At 31.9% G+C, this 21834-nt stretch overlaps 1 protein-coding gene and 1 long non-coding RNA gene across 2 annotated transcripts; both read left to right on the forward strand.

The window, feature by feature from the left end:
• The first annotated feature begins 790 nt into the window (after positions 1-790).
• LOC143052027 (uncharacterized) lies at positions 791-18700 on the forward strand. Its single transcript, XM_076225002.1, has 5 exons — positions 791-1012; positions 1577-1806; positions 3574-3847; positions 13234-13569; positions 16742-18700. The coding sequence occupies exons 1-5, from the start codon at positions 805-807 to the stop codon at positions 18661-18663; spliced, it is 2970 nt and encodes a 989-aa protein (XP_076081117.1). The 5' UTR covers positions 791-804; the 3' UTR covers positions 18664-18700.
• Positions 5480-11075, forward strand: LOC143050989 (uncharacterized). Its single transcript, XR_012970530.1, has 3 exons — positions 5480-5580; positions 9504-9591; positions 10642-11075. It is a non-coding gene; the product is annotated as an uncharacterized LOC143050989 (long non-coding RNA).
• Positions 18701-21834: the final 3134 nt, after the last annotated feature.

Consider the following 21834-nt stretch of genomic DNA (forward strand, 5'->3'; position numbering starts at 1 on the left):
GAACCACTACTAATATGTCGATGATATTTGGTATCCAGATGTATTCGCATTGACACATACATTTTACATGGCATTTGGCCCGGCTTGTTCAATTGACACTGAAACTTTTGCTCCGTTTGTGTATGTTCTTATTTGGGAAACCATCATGTTGACTCCGTCTGGGTTGAATTGCCCTTGAATAATCATTTTCTTAACAAATTGGTGTTTATGCTGGAAACTACAAAATATTGCAGTCCATTTTATAGATTTGATGCAAAAACGACAATAAATGGATAACTTCTCCTAGAAACGTCTATTTTCAATATCAATTATTATGTAAATTCGTATCAACATCAGTGAAGCCTATACTTATTGTCAAAAAGAGAGGCCAAAGATACAAACGAAAGCTTCAATGGTTTGAGTGGTTTCACACGTGAATTGTGGTTCCTATATAGCTTGCTGTTCGATGTGAGCCGAGGCTCAATGTTGTTGGCCGTACTTTGACCTATAGTGACTTATTTTTACCAAGTGTGACTCAAATGGAGAGTTGTCTCATTGGCACTCATATCACATTTACTTATCAGTTAAAGTCATAAGCCAAACAAAAAGACAATAGAATAAAATCATAACAAAAAAATAACAAAAAAATAACAAAGACAAGTAACAGTATACATGGTATATGCAACACACAACACTGTTAATTAGAGACTCGGCAACACATTTTTTACGCGTATAGTAACATCTTTGTTTTTACAGGAAGACATAAACCATTATATAACAATGATATTGTTTGTTTTTTTGGCCAACAGAGACGTATATGAAATTATGGCATCCCTTTCTGAAGAAGAGGAGAATTATGTCCGATTAGCGTTGTTATTGAAAGGAGTGACACCTAGAGCATTCCGTACTTATTTTGATAGAGAATTTCTACCTACTACTCTACACTCAACACTAAGTACAAGACACAGCACTCTTTTTGACTTGAAATCAAAGAGAATCTTAAACCAGGTTCAGTGGAATCTTTTGAAAAATGGTATGTTTTTTTAATGCAATTGCAGAAATTATGTGGACATCAAGAACATTTTTTTACAAGTAACTTTTGATTGCTACCTGTACAGGGTACTTTTTAATATTGCTTTTCTTTCGAAAAACAAATTTCCCGAATTGTCTAATAATTCTATGATACAAGTTACCTCAGACATCTGGTTATTAACTCTACTAATGAAATACAAATTGCTCCCTAGATGCACGTACATTTTATATTGATTCATCTGGGCCAAACATTGGTCTTTTTGAACTATATCAAAAGTATTATCTTAAAAATCTTGAATGCAGACATGCAGGAATGAACAGAATCATGCTATGTTGTTGAGACTTGAAGTTGTGTATGATTTTCAATCAAAGTAAATTTGATGTTTAAAAACAAACGATCAACTCTTACTCTTTTTTCAAATACGTGTAGATAGTATTCTTCATTGAAGATACTTTACCTTACTTAATATACTTAAAACTGGCGAGTTAAATGCTCCAGCATGACACATTTTAACAATGATTTACGAATGTATTTGATAATTTACTTTTGCATTCAATGTTACAGGGGTCCCTGATTCCAAAACATTCGATGTAACGTTAATGATCTGTTTGATTCGAAACTTGACATCTATCATTCCCCCAATCAATGGATTTGACAGTCTACCGTTATTAGTGGAAACAACTCCAGGATCTGATCTAGCAAGGATAAAATGTTACAGGAATAAACTAGCTCATCATGATAGTAATACAATAGATACTACTTATTTTGAAACAGCATGGATAGATATATCAGATGTAAGTGTGTTTCTACATTGACATTTGTATTTTGTAGGATCATGATCACATGTTCTTGCTAAGCGTAGTAGTCCAAAAAACAGGGACGAAAGACACCAGAGGGTCAGTCAAACACATAAATCGAAAATAAACTGACAACGCCATAGCTCAAAATGAAAAAAAAGACAAACAGTCAAAACAATAGTACACATGACACAAGATAGAAAACTGAAGAATAAGCAACACGAACCCCACCAAAAACTAGCGATGATCTCAGGTGTTCCGGAAGGGCATGCAGTTACTGCTCCACAGTTGCACTCCTCGTGTTCCTTATGTTGTAACAAATCCTGTAAAAAGTATAATTCGGTGGGTTACATTCATGAAAGGGAAGGGGATTGTAGGTACGACGTAAGGAACATAACCGATATCATTTGTGAAACGGTTATTCCATAACGGTCAACCAACTCGTGATGGCGTCCGTAAAATTTACGAAGTGATGATTTCAACTTCTTCATTTGAAACTCCTGGTTTAATAGCTTCCTTGTAGGCAGCCAGCCTCTATCAAGAAAATCATGATAGGAAACATGGGAATATAGTATCAATTGGGAGATATATATCCCGTATGCAGATGCTGCTGGGATGTTGCTACTTAGAAATGGAAAGTTCACAATTGAGAAGCTGAAATCATCTCTTTTGTCGTTATGTTTTGTTTTCAACCGACCCTCATTGTCAATTTTGAGAAGTAATTCAAGATATGAGGCCGACTTAACTGTGTCTGTTGTATCCTTTTCCTCTAGTTCGATGGGATAGATGCGTTCAACCTAGTCACCAACTTTTGAATTATTTAGTGAAAGGACATCATCTTTATAGCGGAAAGTATAGTTATGGGATATTGCTAACTTCTTATCTTTCTTCCTAAGATCCTGTATATAATCAGCCTTATCATAATAAAGAAACAAGTCGGTAAGAAGAGGGGCACAATTGGTTTCCATAGGAATGCCGACAGTCTGTTAAAAAACACGTCCTCCGAACGTAACAAATATGTTCTCAATCAAAATGTGTCTGCCACTAAAAAGTCTTTTAAGTCCTAAATCCATTGTCATTTTGTTTCAGCAAATTTCGAAGGTTTTGACTATATTCTTGTTTGTTTTAAAGATTTGAATGAAAATTATGTTTGGAATTTTAACCCCGTTGACATCTGTGTAGATAAAGAGAAGAGGATATGGAATGATAACCTAAGAAACAACTGTCCATTTACCAATGAGCAATTACAGGTCGACGTACATTCTTCATATATGAGCAAGACGCATACGGTATTATAAGTTATAAATCTATTCAAAAGTAAAAAAAGAATATCCTTGATTCATACAACAAGAATGAAAGAAAAAAAATATGCGGAACATTTACCAAACAAGAACTGCTAAATTGCAGGTTCCTGTTTTTAAGTACTGGAAGAATGTACAGCCAGTATCAGGTTTATCATTTACGTGAACCCTTACACCACCTCTCATCCAATATCATTTACTAAGTGAAGTCTTACACGATTGATAACATGCTCTTGTAATATTCTTCTCTTCAAGTCTTATCAACTGAAACATCTGATACTAGTATCGTACATCTCTAAGGAGTTATCGGATTTCACATTCGTTCTTAAAATTTACACAGGTAACACTGTTTGTTTACAAGCAAGGTTCAGTCAAATTAAATCAAAATGCTTATTGTTCCTTAACATGTAAGAGAGAAAAAAAAACAATAATTTGGAGGACATATTGATCTATTTATTTCTAGGCTGTAGGTCGATTGGGTGGTAAAACAATGTATCGAGAGTGTCAAGAGTTAAAGGTGAAAATCTTAGATCAATCAAATCAGGAAATTATATTGGAAATTCAACAATCTTTGGAAGAGATAAAAGAATTGAGACAAATAATGGACAATTTGGGGACGGAACACGCAAAAGTGACCGAAAATCTAAGGGAGTTACAAACTTCCCACTGTACGTTAAAGGCAGAACACTCAAAAGTCAAAGAAGTTTTGAATGATCCCATACCACAAAACATCAGAGGTATATATCATACATATTGATACATAAAAAAGTAGAACATTAAATTACGGTAAACATGGTTTCCTATTCCTAAATAACGGTAAACATGGTATCCTAATCCTAAATTACGATAAACATTGTTTCCTATTCCTAAATTACGGCAAACATGGTTTCTTATTCCTTAATTTAATATCCTCATTTTTTTATATTGAAATCATCATATGTTTGATTTGTTTAACACATATGCAAGACTGAAATATTCCATTACACAATTTCAACGTCTTTGGCGTCAGATTGGTTGAGCAGGATGCATATATACACGGCTGCTGTCATTCTCAATGTGGACCTTCCATAAAGCCTCAATTATATTTTGGTTTTGAAAGCCTTGGACTGCTTAAGAGAACTTGCAAAGCTCTTATAATGTTAATTTATGTCTACTATTGAAACTGGTATGTTGCATTGGAAAATCAATAACACTATACAGCATGCCCTACTTTTTAGTATGCAAATCCTGTTTATATGCACTGATTCATTTGAATTAATGAAAGAGTGCACAGAAGAGTCAATTATTCAAATATGAAACTTAAGCGGTGTAGTATATTATCAAAATGCACTATAATGTATCTACAGATGACATTTCTGATGATGGATTATTTTCTTACGTCTTATGATATAGCATATGGTGATCATTAGTTGTGAAACCTAACGTCATTTGGTTTCTCTAATTGACAATCATACCACCTTTTTTGAGTACATGCTATGTGACTTACAAACATGAATCAAGCTTTTATATGTCCAATTAAACTAAAGGAACGGGAAAACAGTATGTACACGAGTTGGGGTATAAGATATATACCTTGTGCTCCAGATTTTAAAGACTGAGGTAGCAAACTTCATAAAAAATAGTTTTATATTGATAATTCACTTAGTAAAAAAAAAAGAACCAGGAAGGCAGATTTTACTTATGGAATGTACGACAGAAAATTATTTGATAAAATATTACTGGACAAAAAGGCACGATTCAGTTTTTATATAACTTTTTTTAATAACGGATTGTCGTATTTTCCTTGACGAACTTTTACCACATAATATTTTAAATTTTTCTAGACAAAATAATAATGTCAAATGTTTTAAATGGATCAAATATTTGAAGAAAAAAACTATCATAAAAGTTTGTAACGTTACTGGCTTTATGCTTCATTTTATAAACATTGCATGACTTCTCTCTTACATATTAAACTATTGGTTTGCCGATTACTTTACGGTAAGAATGATCGATTATTTTCCATAAATACATTGCGCTTCTAGGAATATACATGTGTATTTGGCCACTGACTGCATAGTAAACTATTTATGTACCTATAAAGGGGGGTGGGTGGGGGGGAGAGGGTCTGAGCGGGACGCGGGATTGTCGAGGCGGATAAGCGTGACACATGAAAGTCAAATTATTTTGCCGTGAAAACGGGAATGGAAGTTTAGCGGGACACGGGAAATTACAAAAATATCAGAATTGCTTATTTTCATAGTGTAAGCGGGATGCGGGAATCTAAAAAAAAAAGTAACCAAGCGGGATCCGTGAACAAAACCCCCAATGAGACCCCATAAGTTGTGGTTTATTTTGGTCTTTTAAGTTAGTTTCTCTCCCCTACATTACTTGATCGTTTTTGTAAAACAACAACACTCGAGGTCTGACAGTATTTTACCAAGAAATGGACTAAATATTCAGAAAGAAGGCTTAGAAAATTTAAATATTGGTATGCACACATGCTAACCTGTCAGCACAGACAATTATATTTTTGTTAACGCGCCAAACTCGTTTCTTCCTCAGTGCGACAATCTTTAAAATTAGCAAAAAAATTATGTTGATGGTGGTGAAAACCTACTCCAAATAATTATGACGTCTTGCAAGGCTATTTTATTACTGGGACGCTTTCCCCTGACGAAGTCGAAATGTGAAACCAAATCAACAAGAAGTCTAACATTTATAATAGAACTGAAAATGTGTAAGCCATATCATCATGATAACAACCTGACCAAAGAGCAGATAACAGCCAAAGGTCACCAATGGGTCTTCAATGCAACCAGAAAATCCCACAACCTGAGACTGGGGTGGATCCAGCCATTTAAAGAAGGGGTTCCTAACCCAGGACAAATGGGGGGGAAAGGGGGGGGGTGGTTTCGAACTACATTCCCCATTCAAATGCATTGATCGTCAAAAATAAAAGCAGGGTTCAAACCTTCGAACCCCCTTGATCTGTATCTGTGAGCTAGCTTGCCATTAAACAAAAAATGTATACTAGTTGAGTGATAATGATAATGGACGTCATATACTCCTCAATATAAAGTAAGAAACTAAAATAAAAATCATACAAAGGTCACAATGGCCATAACTTCTGGCTCCTGACATGTGGAAAAGTGCAAAATGCAGTGGGGTTAAAAGCCTTTTCTGTAAATTCCTGATATTACAATTATATAAATCATCACATCTTTGTGCATTTCTTAAAATTGGTCATATTAATAAACAAAATGCGTGCAATATCTTCAGAAAATTTTGATATATAGGCTTTTAGAAGTCAAATCTTGTGCATGATTATCATCATGATTATACTCACACAATTAACACATGTCGTTCTCAAGACTAAGAGCTGTCTATGCTATTTATGACAACATTTTAATGAAGTATTTACAAAATATGTCTAGTACTCTATGATTTTTAGGTTTTAAGCATAAATAGAATGAAATTCACAACAGTGTAGCTATGGCCATTCATTGACTGGGGGAAATTAGGTGAACGTTCGTCTGTAATGCCCACTGCTCACGACGTACTTATCATAGAAATTTAAACTGTGAGGTCACCAAAGGTTCTAAACGCCTAAATAAAATAATTAAAAATGCTAACCAGGAATAATAAAAATGGTCTTCAACACGGAGTCTTGGCTCACACCGAACAGCAAGCTATAAAGGTTGAATACTTAAAATTCTTTAATTGATTTTTTGTTATGGTTTGACCATCAATTTTCTAAAATGATATCGCACGTTCTTTCAGATTATTTTTTTTACTTAATTGGCTTTAAAAGTTACAATGCATGATGTCGTCTGTTTTTGTAGTTCATATGTGTTTTTCGTTTCTCGTTGGTTTTCCCGTTTGAATGGTTTTACACTAGTAGTTTTGGGGCCCTCTATAACTTGCTGTTCGGTGTGAGCCAAGGCTCCGTGTTGCAGGTCGTACCTTGACCTATAATGGTTTACTTTTATGAATTATTACTTGGGAGGAGAGTTGTCTCATTGGCGCTCATACCACATCTTCCTATATCTATATCTATACATTTTTTTTCAACAAAAGAATACATCACAAGAATATAAGTTTTGTAAGAAACGTGAGAAATTGTGTTGGACTTGAAGATAAGGCAAAGTGACAAATATCTGAAAGAATGAATCGTTTTATGGTATTAAACAAAGAAATCAAATGATTTTTTAATTATCCAGAACTCTTCACAAACAAAAACCCACATGTATACGCATTGAATAAATAGTAGGCCATTCTTAAATGGTCACACCGTAGAAGTAGTTGTGCTCTTAATCAATGAGATATTTTGTGAATTAACCCCATCAACTTAATAGTTTTTTTTACCATGGATAAACCTATTTTTATTATTATTATTAAATAATATCATCTCTGAACATTATTATTCTTATAAATGACACGGTTGTATGTGATGATTATATAAATATTTAAAACAAATTCCTTTCAAGCTATGTAAAAAGAAAGTTTCATTTTATGTATCGGAATGTGTAACAAGTGAATATTTCAATCCCCACTGGAAGGCCTCTGACAGACTGGGTGAGCATAAAATCATAGCCGTTGACAAACAAGTTACAACCTACAAACGTTTTACTGTCGACCACACTGTTATGCAATTAATACTATAGTGGGTCAGGATCTGCCAACTCTCACTGACTGACTGAGCACATGAATTCAACACTACTTGTTTGGTGATGTTGGTTTTGCTTAGTGTTTTGTTTTGTTTTTCTTTTCTGCATCTTGTGTTTTGCCTTGGCATTGTCAGTTTCTCTTTGGTTTTTTTTTGTTATGTTAAATAACAAGAGAGAAAAGTCAAAAAAAATATGTGAAAAAATTATCTTAATTCAGTAGATATTAAGGAAAGAGAAAACAAATAGCTAAATAAGAAAAAGAAAATTCCTTTTCTACAGTCAATTGTCTGATAATCTAGAAGATAGCCTGATTTGCTTTAATTCTCCTGAATTCTAGTAGGTACTTTATTCCAACTTTTTTAATTCAAACAAACCATGTCTTAGATAGTCTTGGAATTAGAATACATTAATCATAAAATTTTTATAATACTTTGAATTATCTATTGATATAATTAAGCTCCTTTTTAATTTTTAAAGATTTTAAATTTGGCAATTTAAAGTTAGGAATTTTATTCATAAAAGGGGGGATTTTCTCAGTATACTATTAATAATGCTTTGAGCAATTTTCATGAAACTTGGTGAATTATTTTTGTATAACATAATCATGATAATTTTCCTTTCAATTTTAAAAAATTCTGATTTATGTCATTGTACTATTGGGATTTGGATAGTCTCAAGAATGCTTTCACAAATTTTTATGAAACTTTCGTGAATTGTTTTTATATCTAGACATAAACTCCCTTTTCATTTTCATAACCCATAGTGGAGGGGGCATTAAGTTTTAGTTTAACACTTGATCATCTGTCCGTCTGTCCCAAAGTTGTTTTTTGTTCTCTTACAGTACTTTAGTTTGCCTAAACCAAATTTAATTAAACTTTTACAAAAGCTTGTTATCACAATACTCAGATCAAGTTTGAATTTTGGTGATATCAGTATTACTGTACTAGAGTTATGACCCTTTACAAATGGGGAAAAAATGTTGAATTTTTGGTTTCCTGTTCTCTAAACTTTAGTTTGTCTCAACCAAATGTTATGAAACTTATACACAATGCCTATCACTACAAAATACAGATTAAGTTTGAATTTTGGTAGTGTCTCTTTTACTATTCTAGAGTTATATTCTTTAAAAATGGAAAAATAATAATTATTTTCATTGTGTCCTCTAACTTAAGTTTACCTCAACCAAATTTTATTAAACTTTAAAACAATACTTTTTACCACAAAATCAGATCAATTTCAAATTTTGGTAGTAAATCTTTTACCGTTCTTCAGTTATGTTCCTTTAAAACTTTGAATAATTAATATGCAAGCTGGAGTATCATCCCCTATTTATCATGTATATTTTTGTATAAGATGCAGAGTTAAGGAAATTTAGTTGTTGGAAAGTTATTTAAAATCTGTCCATTTTCAAACTTTGAAAGGTTTTAGAAATTTATTTGTTAAAAACTCACAGCCTTAAAATTGTAGTCACAAGATATCTCTACCACTGTGTGTGCATGTCCTTTTTTTAAGGGGGGGGGGGTCTTATTTGCGCAGTGCTCATCGTTTTTCTAGTTGATTATTAAAATTCATTTAAAGCATAAAAACCAGCTAAAAGGGCAACAAGCTTATCAAGCACTCATGGTACAGATTTTTTATTAAACACACATTAATATACATCATGTACATTAAACAGCAAAAAAAAATATTGATCATGTTGATGCAAGATGTCATTCAATAATAACTTTTACTCTTTTATGTATAGGACAAGAACTATAGAAGATACAGAGAAATTATAAACAGCAGAAATGATAGACAATTTAAAATTTGCAGAAGCCAACTAAACGTAAATGGTAAGGGCGCCACTTTTATTTTTAAGTTAAAAGTTATTGAACTTGAAAGATGATTTTTATGATTACTATAAAAATTAAAAGATGTGGTATATTAGATATGAAAACTATTGATCATGGCTTTGAGAAAGCAATAGTAGGCCTGTGACGACCTTCAATAATGAGAAAATCCATACCCTATAATCAAAGTAGGCAGCTATAAAAGACCCTCAGATGAAAAATTGAAACAATCCAAACTGTAAAACTAATTGCCTAGTTTATAACAAAATAAATTACAAAATATAAATATGACCGGTATGAAACAACAACAACAACCACTAAATTTAAGTGTCTGACGAAACTGACAAAAACTACAGGCTCCGAACTTTGGACAGGCACAATAGGAATATGGCAAGATTATATAAAAATAAGATGTGACATGATTGCCAATAAGACAACTCTCCACCAGACAACTAATGATGTAAAGTTCCTGCAAACACAGACTGGACTACTGTAAACCAACTAATTTTTCGCGAATACTTTATTTTTGTGTTTTATACTTTTTAGTCTACATCGAAGCTATTTATTTTTTCGCAATTTTTAAGTTTACGCGACGAGTTATATGCACGTTATATTTCTAAATGCGAAAATAATTTGCTTGTGAAAATAAATCGCTCGCAAAAATAAGTTGGTTTACAGTTAGCAAGAAATTTATACATTTCCCTAAATTGAAAAGACACAAAGTTTTTAGTATTCACAGTAACTGATAGCTTAAGTTAGAAATCAATAAAAACTAATGCATGTAATAAAAAACAGGTTTATAAGCACTCAACCCTACCCTAATTTAAGACAGTGGTTTAACAGCTCAACATATATATGTATAAAGAACAAACTGCCTCAACTTGAAAGATTGACAAATGCACAAAATTAACTAATATAAGAACTATAGACAAAAGCATTCACAAGTAAGAAAGGAAATATATTTAAAATGTTAATAAACATGACAAAATAAACTTTTGTTGCTGTTTCTCTCTCCATTTATACATTTTATTTGTTTATTTTGTGTATTTATAGGTGATCAGACATCTTTGTTTTTTCATGATCAATAGGTCATTACTGAAGAGGAAATTGAACTGGAATGTGTGCTTTCCTGCCAAAAAAGGAATAGGAAATTTCATCATATTAATCACATGATAATGACCTTAAACAAAATGGAGTTCTATCATAGTACACAAAAACACTATTGTATAAAAGCAACAACATATAATATATATTAGTCGAAAGAAAGGAGAAATGCAGAAAAAGTACTATTTTGTTGTTGAAAAAAGGAACACCAGTTTTATCCACTCATTTACATTGTTCCCTCATATCAAATATACAGAAGAAGATCATTGAAGAACAATTTGCAAAAATGTTTCTCTTAGAATTAAAGGGAAATGTTTAGTGAATGGAATAATGTATTCACTGAATTCCTACTAGTGGGTTGAATAACTGTACACAAGCTGAAACAGAAGAAAATTTTAATTTAAAATAACAGGAAAAGTGTTTATTTTATCATTTAATCTGCTAATATAAACAAATTCTTTAGAACACTACAAATGGTATGACATTCAAATTGGTTGCTTATTAATGTAGTGCGTTGAAACAATTACAAAGAAAACAGAATCCTTTGCTACAATTTTTTTTTATAAATCAAAGTTAAAGTTATATAAAAAGTATGAACAATACATGTACCTAGACCTTAACAGTCAGACTGTATTAATTTTTAATGTCATTAAAATGTTGAGTCAAACATTTATTAAAGTTTTAAATATCATTTGTATCAATTATTCAGTCTTGTAAAAATTATATTCATACTGTTTGTATACATGGTATAGTGAAGAAATGTTTAGCAATTTAAAAATAAGGGAAAACATTTCCTTAAGGGAAATTTGATGTTCAGAAATTTCCTTCGAGGAAATTTGAAGAACAATGATTTCCTTAGAGGAAATTTTTTGTCTTGAATTTTCCTTCAAGGAAAAGTGTTTGTCAAAACTTTCCTCACAGGAAAAAGTATTTCCTCCAAGGAAAATTTGAAGCTACAAATTTCCTCACAGGAAAAAGTATTTCCTTAAAGGAAAATTTGAAGCCGCAAATTTCCTCAAAGGAAATAGAATTTCCTCAAAGGAAAAAGAATTTCCTCAAAGGAAAATTTGAAGCCGCAAATTTCCTCAAAGGAAAAAGAATTTCCTCTCAGGAAATATTTATGCAGCAAATTCCCTAAGGGAAATCTTTTTCCCTTGAGGAAAAATCTTTTTCCTTCAGGGAAATTTGATTTCCCTTGAGGAAAACTACTTTTCCTCTGAGGAAATTGTTGTAAAAAGGGGCATAACTTTTTCAACAGTGGTGCTAGAGACAAAACATTTTAGGACAAATATCAGGGAACCAATACCAACCAAGTTATCAACTTCATTTTGACTTAACTCCAAAAATTAAGGTGACAACTTTTGCACTCAGCGGAATTGCAAACTTGTCCCGGAGACTGTTCACAGCTCTTTTTATTATTAAACATAGGCTTTTAGTAGTGTGAATTTAACCTTTGATCTCCAAGTCATAATACTGATATTAGAAAATTGCTCATGGAAAACATCTTTAATTACTTGTTTCAGTACTTTTGAAGGGTTTAATAAGGGGTAATATTATAATTACAATCTCCATATACAATCACATCATTTAAATCATAATTATGTTTTTGTTGTTACTTTGCTCAAACCTTTGTATTGCACCTTGGTCAGATGCCATGGAAAATGTGCAGTTCTTTATGCAAAATGATCGCAAAACGGGAAAATTGTGACGTTTAGATCGGTTTAACACTTTCAGGTGGTGACCTTCTATGCAGCCGTAGGGGTCAATAGATTTCACATGTGTATAATGATATCACGTCAACTATCAATCATCTAGTAATATTGTGGTATAATATGTTTTATTCCAACTCAATATTTGGCAGGGAAAGTCCAATGTGCGATAATTCTGTATAGAGTTAAATGCTAACCCCCCCCCCCCCCCCCCCCCCCACAGATCAACACAGGCTTAATAAGGTTCATAGGGGATTTGGCTTTCGGCCCATCCCTAATTGATTTTACAAATGTTCAATGTTTTCTTTGGATTCATAGGGCTTATTGGCAAGCAATACACTTTGGTTATTGCTGATGTTATTATGGTACAACACTTTATAACTAGAAATACTATAACAAGTTACATTACATAGTAATCATTACATTATTATTGTCACACTGACAACAAATGAAATATATTAATGTGATTAAATGTCCAGCCATTATATCGGCTAGATTTGACAGCACATCCGTTCCTTTTTTCATATTTTCAAATACTGATTTTATTTTTTGTATAATTCCACTCTTTCATGGCTTTGCTCGATTGACAAATCATTTGCAAATGAAACAATTATCCATCAACAATCAAGGGACGAGCATATAGTAAACAAAATTTAGCATACAGTATTCAATAATAAGAAAAACCCGTGCCATATAGTAAAACATCACAGGAAATAAAATATGAACACTAACTGCTATAGCATTTACAATTATTTTTGAATGTTTAGATTATGAGTATATTTTATAGTTATAGTCAAAGATTTGCATTTGATATGCTTCACCCTTTTTCCAGAGCAAATTCAATTTCAAATACAAGACTGGGAAAAAAAGGATAAGATGTTTGTGTCTACAAGAGCAAATGATTACGTCTTTGACTGTTTACATGACAACAGTTGTTTGACTTTAACTGGCCCACCAGGAGTAGGGAAGTCTTTTATTGCAAGACACACAGTACTATGTTTACAGAAAGACGGATACAACATAATACCAGTGAGAAAACCAGATGATATTGCAGATTATTATCAACCTGGCAAGAAGACAGTCTTCATTGTAGATGATCTTCACTGGGGTAAAGCTGATGACCGTAACTGCATTCACGGTCATCCCAAGATGTCGGATGAAAAATTAGGTCAGTTTCTGTATTGTCTGTTAAAGTGTTTCTATATCATTTTCTTTACAAATCATACTTTGAAACGATGTAAATTTATAAAAGAATCACTCGAAAATCACTAATTACTTCCGAGAAATGTGCATGAAACGGGAAATTCGATTTGAAAAAATCGTTAAGATGACCGTAAATCATAATCAAAATATTTTCAAGATGACCGTAACATAAAACAAGGATGACCGTGATTGGTAAAAAGATGACCGTAACTTGTAAAGGATGACCGTAAATTGCATTTTTCTCGTAAACAATGAAATATTTATTGATATCGACGTTAAAATTTTAACACAAATTGACAGCGATACGACGAAAATTTGAAGAAACATGAATGTGTCCCTAGTACACGGATGCCTCATCTACACTATCATTTTCTATGTTTAGTGGACTATGAAAATGGGATAAAACTGTAATTTGGCATTAGAATTAAAAAGATCATACCATAGGGGAAAATGTGTACTAAGTTTTAATTTTATTTAACTTGAAGCTGGACAAACGGACAAACAAACAGACGAACGGACGAACGTACGCACAGACCAGAAAAACATAATGCCAATATTAAAAACATTAATAATACACACGAATATTTGGTAATCGAGCCCATGTGTATGGTTCCAGAGGAAGCAGATTAAAATCTTAATTTATCTTGATATATGCAGGCGGAAACACTTGGCTAGGATGAAATTTGAAAAAAATAGGCAGGACAGGAGTTTTGAGTTAAAAAAAAAAAGGCAGGATGAGACACTTGCAACAAAAAAAGCCAGGACGACAATTAAGGTAAAACAAAGTCAGGATAAACTAAAAAAAAAAAAAGGCAGGACCGAACAGAGTGAAAAATAAAAAGGCAGGACAGAAATTACAGCTAAAAAAAAGGGCAGAACAACATTTTTCATCCTAGCCTCTCCCCCCCCCCCCATAAAAATCAAATGGTAGCTCCCTAAGTTTTCAATGTATCTATTACATAGTAATGCAAAACAATAAGATATCAAGTCGACGACATGGTTCTTATCGGGGCCTTTTATAGCTGACTATGCAGTATGGGCTTTGCTCATTGTTGAAGGCCTTACGGTTACCTATAGTTGTTAATGTTTGTGTCATTTTGGTCTTTTCTGGATAGTTGTCTCATTGGCAATAATACCACATCTTCTTTTTTTATATATAGTATCTATAAGTTGGATGTAGAAAATGCATAACCTCCATTTTTTTTTATCACGGACGGAGAACATATCAATCTTTTAGTTCAGAAATTTTCGTGTCTGTCCTTCCATTATGTGAATCAAGAAAAAATTCCCCAAAACAGGTAACGATTGTATCGAAACGAGAAAAATCGAGTGCACCTTTTTATGTTAGGGCATGTTTGGGGTGTATATTTTGTCTTTAAAACGTACAAAGCAAGAGTATTTTATATAGCATCTCTCTTCAGATTCTATCATTATTATATATCAAAGCTACAGGTTGACTTTATAACGTAAAAAAATGACAGTACGAAAAGATGAAATATATGGGTCAAGTGAGATACCTATCTAAAGAATCACAAAAACAGAGTAGGTGTGTTCGAATAGCTATTTTTTCTAAAAGTACTTGACGACAGTCTTTTAATTTGGATGATGAAAATGGATATCTTCGAAAAAATATGATTTTCTTGTGTGTGATAACTAGGGTTTATAATCTTCAACTACTGAAAATGTTTAGTCTGCCCTTCCACGAAATATTTAATTAGAATTTTTTTAAATGCTTAAGAATTTTCAAAAATTCCATCTGACATCCGAACAGACAATATTTTAAAGTTGAATCAATGCAGACAAGATCATTAACTAATGCTCATTAGCTAGTAGATACATTTGTCTTTTAAAATATAACTGACATATAACGACCGATCGTTATGGTACTATGTGGATAAATTTATCAGTTTTCAAGAGCAAAATTGGCAGAGCGTCATCCCTACAATGGCTTCCATTTCTACGATTGTGAGCATGAACTGGCGTAATGGGGAGATAATTTTGAAGAAGTAGAATCCTGACTGTATGAATAACATTTCTGTATATATACAAATTGACAACGTTCCGCCTTGTGATACGCTTTTCGTACAATACTATTTTAAGGATCTACTTTGCTGGAGCTCACCTTTACTAGTTTATTCGAATGATATTTTCAAAATGTTTCTGTTATTTTATTTGCATGACAAAATGAAAGACGATATAATATCAATGGGTGTACATGCAAATTTTTGGCATTTTTAAAAATGTGTATTTATTATATGTCTTTTAAAGGAATCCCAGAAACAAAAAAAAAATCTTTTGTCGAGCAGTTGAAGGCTGTGCATCGCATTTTTTTCATTATGCTTGTAAGGTGTCATTTTATCGCGCTTTTGTAGCATTTTTTCCCTTCCTGTTCATTTGCATGTCTTTTGTCAAATTCATTTTAAAAATTAAACCCTCTACTGTAAAAAAAGATACATATGGTAATCTTTGCATTTGAAGCACGTCTTATTTTCTTCTACCTAAAGGATAAAACTCTCATATTAATATGTGTATACCAACACGATTAATCATTTGATATAAAAAGATAGTTATATAAATACGGATATTTCTTAGAATTGAGGGTCATCCTTTAAAAGTTACGGTCATCATTTACAAATATAGGTCATCTTAAAACCAGTTACGGTCAGCCTTGTTATGAATCTCTGATTCTGTTACGGTCATCTCGATTGTGATTTACGGTCATCTTGGCGATTTTTTCAAATCGAATTTCCCGTTTCATGCACATTTCTCGGAAGTAATTAGTGATTTCCGAGTGATTCTTTTATAAATTTACATCGTTTCAATGTATGATTTGTAAAGAAAATGATATAGAAACACTTTAACAGGCAATACAGAAACTGACCTAATTTTTCATCCGACATCTTGGGATGACCGTGAATGCAGTTACGGTCATCAGCTTTACCCCAGTGATCTTTGTGGGAATTTTACTGCCAACCAACAGCAGATTGAAAACTGGCAACAACTGTTACCTGTAATAAAAACAGTTATTGCAGACAAATGGTGTAAAATTATTGTATCGTGTAGGTTACAAGTATATAAAGATGATAAATTCAATATATTAAAACCTTTTAAATCTTGTGAATGTAATTTAATATCAGATAAACTATGCCTCACAGCTGTAGAAAAAAATATTATGGCAAACGCTTATATTGGTGCAAGCTTGGATAACATTGATAAATTATCACAAAGTAGTGATATTTTTCCTCTTTTGTGCTCTTTATATCATTGGGAAAAACATGGAGATGTTATGAAATTTTTTAAAAATCCGTTTATTATTTATCAAAATGAATTAGACAGTTTAAGTAGGTGTGGTACTGAAGGGAAGTATAAAGTATGCAGTCTAGCTTTGTTAGTTCTCTTGAATAATCAAGTGACGGAAAAATGGTTCAAGGGTAAAGTGACAGAGGAACAACGTCATATCTTAGAAGACACATGCGAGGCTTGTAGATTGAACAGAAGTACTTCCAAGTCAGAACTTTATGAGGCCCTTCTCACTCTAGATGGAACATTTGTACAGAATCAATATGGTATTTATAGAACTGTACATGATAAATTGTTTGACTTCCTTGCTTATTACTTTGGTCAGAAAATGATGGAATGTTTAATAAACCATGGTGATAGTGATTTTGTACATGAACGCTTCATATGGAGGAAATCAACAGATGACAGGGACAGTAATATAGAGTTTATTATTCAAATACCCTATGATTATTTAGAATTATATTTAGAAAGGTTTATTAAGGACTGGTCAACAGGAAGAGTGAGAGTTACATTGATGAACAACAATTTGACAGTTTCAGAATTTAGACAACAGCTGTTAAAGCACTTGCAACTTCTGGACAAATCACTTCAAGTCACATTAGCTAATAAATGTGACACAGTATTATCAAAAGAGCACCATGGATCGGGTACTACTCCGCTGATACAGACATGTTTTGCTGGTTATACTGATATGGTACAGTGGATGTTACACAATGATGTGGATGTGAATCAATGTCGAGACAATGGGGTTACTGGACTGTATTTTGCAAGTCAGAATGGACATACTGAAATAGTAAAGTTGTTGTTAGAGAGGAATCCTAATATTTATCTATGTCAAAAGGATGGATGTAGTCCTCTATTTATTGCAAGTCAGAATGGAAATACCGAAATAGTAAAGTTGTTGTTAGAGTTGAATCCTAACATTGATCTTTGTAACAATAATGGTTGTAGTCCACTGTATATGGCAAGTCAGAACGGACATACTGAAATAGTAAAGTTGTTGTTAGAGAGAAATCCTAACATTGATCTATGTCGCAATGATGGTTGTAGTCCTCTGCGCATGGCTAGTTATAACGGACATACAGATATAGTAAGGTTGCTATTAGAGAGAAACCCTAACATTGATCTTTGTAACAATGACGGATGTAGTCCTCTACACATGGCAAGTCAGAACGGACATACTGAAATAGTAAGGTTGTTATTAGAGAGAAATCCTAACAACGATCTATGTAGCAAGAGAACTGGTTGTAGTCCTTTGTTTTATGCAAGCCACAATGGACATATTGAAGTAGTTAAGTTGTTGTTAGAGCGGAATCCTATTGTTGATCTTTGTGACAAAAACGGATGTAGTCCTTTGTACCTGGCCAGTCAGAAAGGACATACTGAAATAGTAAAGATGTTGTTAGAGAAGAAGCCTAACATTGATTTGTGTGCCAACAATGGATGTAGTCCACTGAGACAGGCAAGTCGGTATGGACATACTGAAATAGTAAAATTGTTGATAGAGAAAAATGCTAACATTGATCTATGTAATAACACTGGCTGTAGTCCATTGTACATGGCAAGTCAGGAAGGACATACTGATATATTAAAGTTGTTGTTAGAGATGAATCCCAATGTTGACCTTTGTGACAATAAAGGCCGGAGTCCTCTGTACATAGCAAGTCTAGTAGGACATACTGATATAATGTGGTTACTTTTAGATATAGGAGGAATTGGTATCTATTATGTTGATTTTACAGAAATTAATGGTTTGTAGCCCTCTGAACAACAACGGAACGAAGCAGCAAGTTAACAAGGACATCCTGGTGTAGTAAGGATATCTTTAGAGATGAATACCAATGTTGATCAATGTGAGAATTGTCTTAATGTAGTTTAAATATATGGAGTTTTTTGTTCATCTATTGGCGTTCGTCCGATTACGTCTGTCTTTGTTTGATTTCTACTGCTTTTCATTCCATTTCTTCTTTCTCTATTATATATATTGCTATTCATCCCATTACTTCTATCTCCTTTTTATATCTACTATGTTACTATAAATTTAATTACATCGTTCTCATATTGTTTCTTTTTGTCTGAGTTTAGATACTACTGCTATTCAGCCAATGCATATATAAGTATACTAAATTCAGTAAATATTGCATTGAACAAACGAGACACATTTTTATGTAGCTGTTCAGTGGTTGTAGTTTGCTGTCTTTCATCGTATTTATTTGTTCGTTCATTGTTTGGTACATACAACTTAGCGTTAGTTCTTGTTTGAAATGTTTAACGTTCGTTATATCAATTCGGGGCCTTATAGAGATTCCTTTACGGTATATGTTTTACTCATTGCCAAGGCTGTACTGTGAGCTATAAGTGCTTACATACTTCTCCGTTTTTGGTCTCTGTTGGTGAGTTATCTCATTTGCAATCGTACCTTATCTTCTTCTTATTCTATGTGATACAACCAGTAAACATTGCTATTTTAGCTATTCTAGGTTAGCTGTTGCTAAATTTGTCATTATTTTCTAAAGTCACAGGTATTATGTCGTGATTTTATCACCAAGAACAGACGAGACATATCTTATTTTGATATGCTGTATTCTGCTTTTTGTACATAATATGTATTCAAGTAAACGGTATTTTTATTATTTTGTTTTATTACTGTTATGGATTATAGATGACATGGAACGTGTGGTAGAAGTAGTGTCAACTGTTTATTTTTTTTGTATGGTAATCAATGTGATCAATTGTTGTTTTAGTCTACATTTTGTACATAATACTCATGTAAATTGAGTTTCCAAGTTTTGTTACTATTACTTGTGTTCCTGGATTATTTACTAGAAAGGACTGCTTTTCATATTGGATTTTTCCTTAAATTTTGTAAATTATACTTATTTAAATTAAAATAACTTATTTTGTTATAATTTCTTGTGTTGTTTTTCTGTTCTACCTTTGGTACATAAAACGAATTAAATCTATTTTTCTATCATAACTCGCGTTGTTAGATTATGTGTTACAAAGGTTTTGTGGTAGTACTATTTTGTTTTCATATTTTCCTTTTATTATAATAAGTTTTGATTTTGTGCAATCAATGTTGCTTCCTGTTTTTTTACTCAATATCTATCATAATTGTTGTTTACTAGACTGATCGTGTGATAAGACTCTTTTATCAAGTTTAGATATTTTGTTTTAATTTCTCGAAGTTGTTGTATTATGTTCTAAACGGTGCATGTAGTAGGACCTTTTTTCATTAAATTTTTATCATTTTCTAAATTCAGATTTCTTTTGTATTTACGTTATCATCAAGAACAGACTAGACATATCTTATTTTGATATGTTGTATGTTTTTTTTTATATGATATGCAGAAGTCTTTTTGCATAGTGTCATGAATTGATATTTTGTTTTTATTGGTTTGTTTGGTGTGGGTTTTTTTTTTGCTATCAATGTAGACTTCTATTTTTAACTTTTTATTTTGTACATAATACTCATGTATAATTAAGTTTAAAAATGTTACTTTATAAATTTTGTTGTTGAATTATTCACTAGATTGATCGTGTAATTAGACTCTATTTTTTAAATTGTCATTTAACAATAATTTGTATTTTTGTACAAAATACGCATTGATTAAGCTTACAGTTTTGTTATCATTTCTTGTGTAGTTGTATTAACATTGTGTAATTAACGTCGCATGGCCGTGGTAAGACTCTTTTTTCATAATATTATACTGTATTCATTTTTTGAATATCAATGTTTTTTCTATTGTACTTGTTGTACATATTACGTTCTGAGTTAACAGATTTTTTCTTCATAACTTATGTTGTTGGAATTTTGTTACATGTAGCGTGTAGCAGTACTATTCATATTTTTTTTTTTATGATATTTTTTTTTCTTTTTTAGCTATTAATGTAGCTTTCTGTTTTATACTCTACATTTTGTACATAAAACGCATTAACATAAACCTTACAAATTTTGCTATCATTATTTGTCTTGCTAAAAAAAAATGAGTGTGTGGTATGGATATGTGTTCATATCGTCATTTTATCATTTTTTATACTATCTACATTGAAAAAAAACTTTTAAAAAATCTAAATGATGACCGCCTTTTGTGTTCAAACTTTGCAGTAATTAAAAAAAAGTACGTGCTCCATTTGTAGCACTTTCGCTCGACAAATGTTATTATTATTTGATTCATGTATTAAATCTAAGATTTCAGAATTTGAGAATTATGTTAAGGAACTAATTTTAGTGATATTTTAAAGTTCTAAGGAGTTTTATAGGTAACTTGTTTACATATTTTTAAAAACTTAAGACACACTGGTTAATTAGTTTTTTTCACAATTAGACCTATTCATTTATATTGAGGATGTACGTTCCTCTTTTAAGCTTTTGAAAAGACTGTTATACACTGATAGCATATAAATACAGAACTATATCCTTGATTTTGAGATATATTGAAAATTGTATGATACATGGTTATCTCATGTATTTTTTATACATATATCATTGAAACGTTGGAATGTTTTTTTTAAAAATTTATAAAAATGCAATGGTTTTATAAGATTTTAAAAAATGGATTATTTTACTGAAAAAAGTATACTGATTATTGTTATAATTGATTAATACTGATTGTTGCTATTTGTTATTGTTATGAAATCTATATATTATTTATATTTGTAATAGTAAAATATTTTAATTAATCTGCAATGGAAATAACAGCTTTGACTAACAGGTGTTTTTTTTTTATGTTTATCTATGAAATAATTTCAAAATTGATGATAACAATTAAAAAAAAGTTGAATCTTTTATCTTCGGAATTAAAAAAAAGGGTTTGATAGTTTGCAGAAAACAGTTAAAACTGTCGCAGAAATTACTAACTAATTCGTGATAAGAAAAGTAGAAGTAATGATTTATTGGCAAAACATTGATAAAGCTTTATAACTCAGC

This window comes from Mytilus galloprovincialis, chromosome 11, assembly GCF_965363235.1.
Source record: "Mytilus galloprovincialis chromosome 11, xbMytGall1.hap1.1, whole genome shotgun sequence".
NCBI classification, from domain to species: domain Eukaryota; kingdom Metazoa; phylum Mollusca; class Bivalvia; order Mytilida; family Mytilidae; genus Mytilus; species Mytilus galloprovincialis.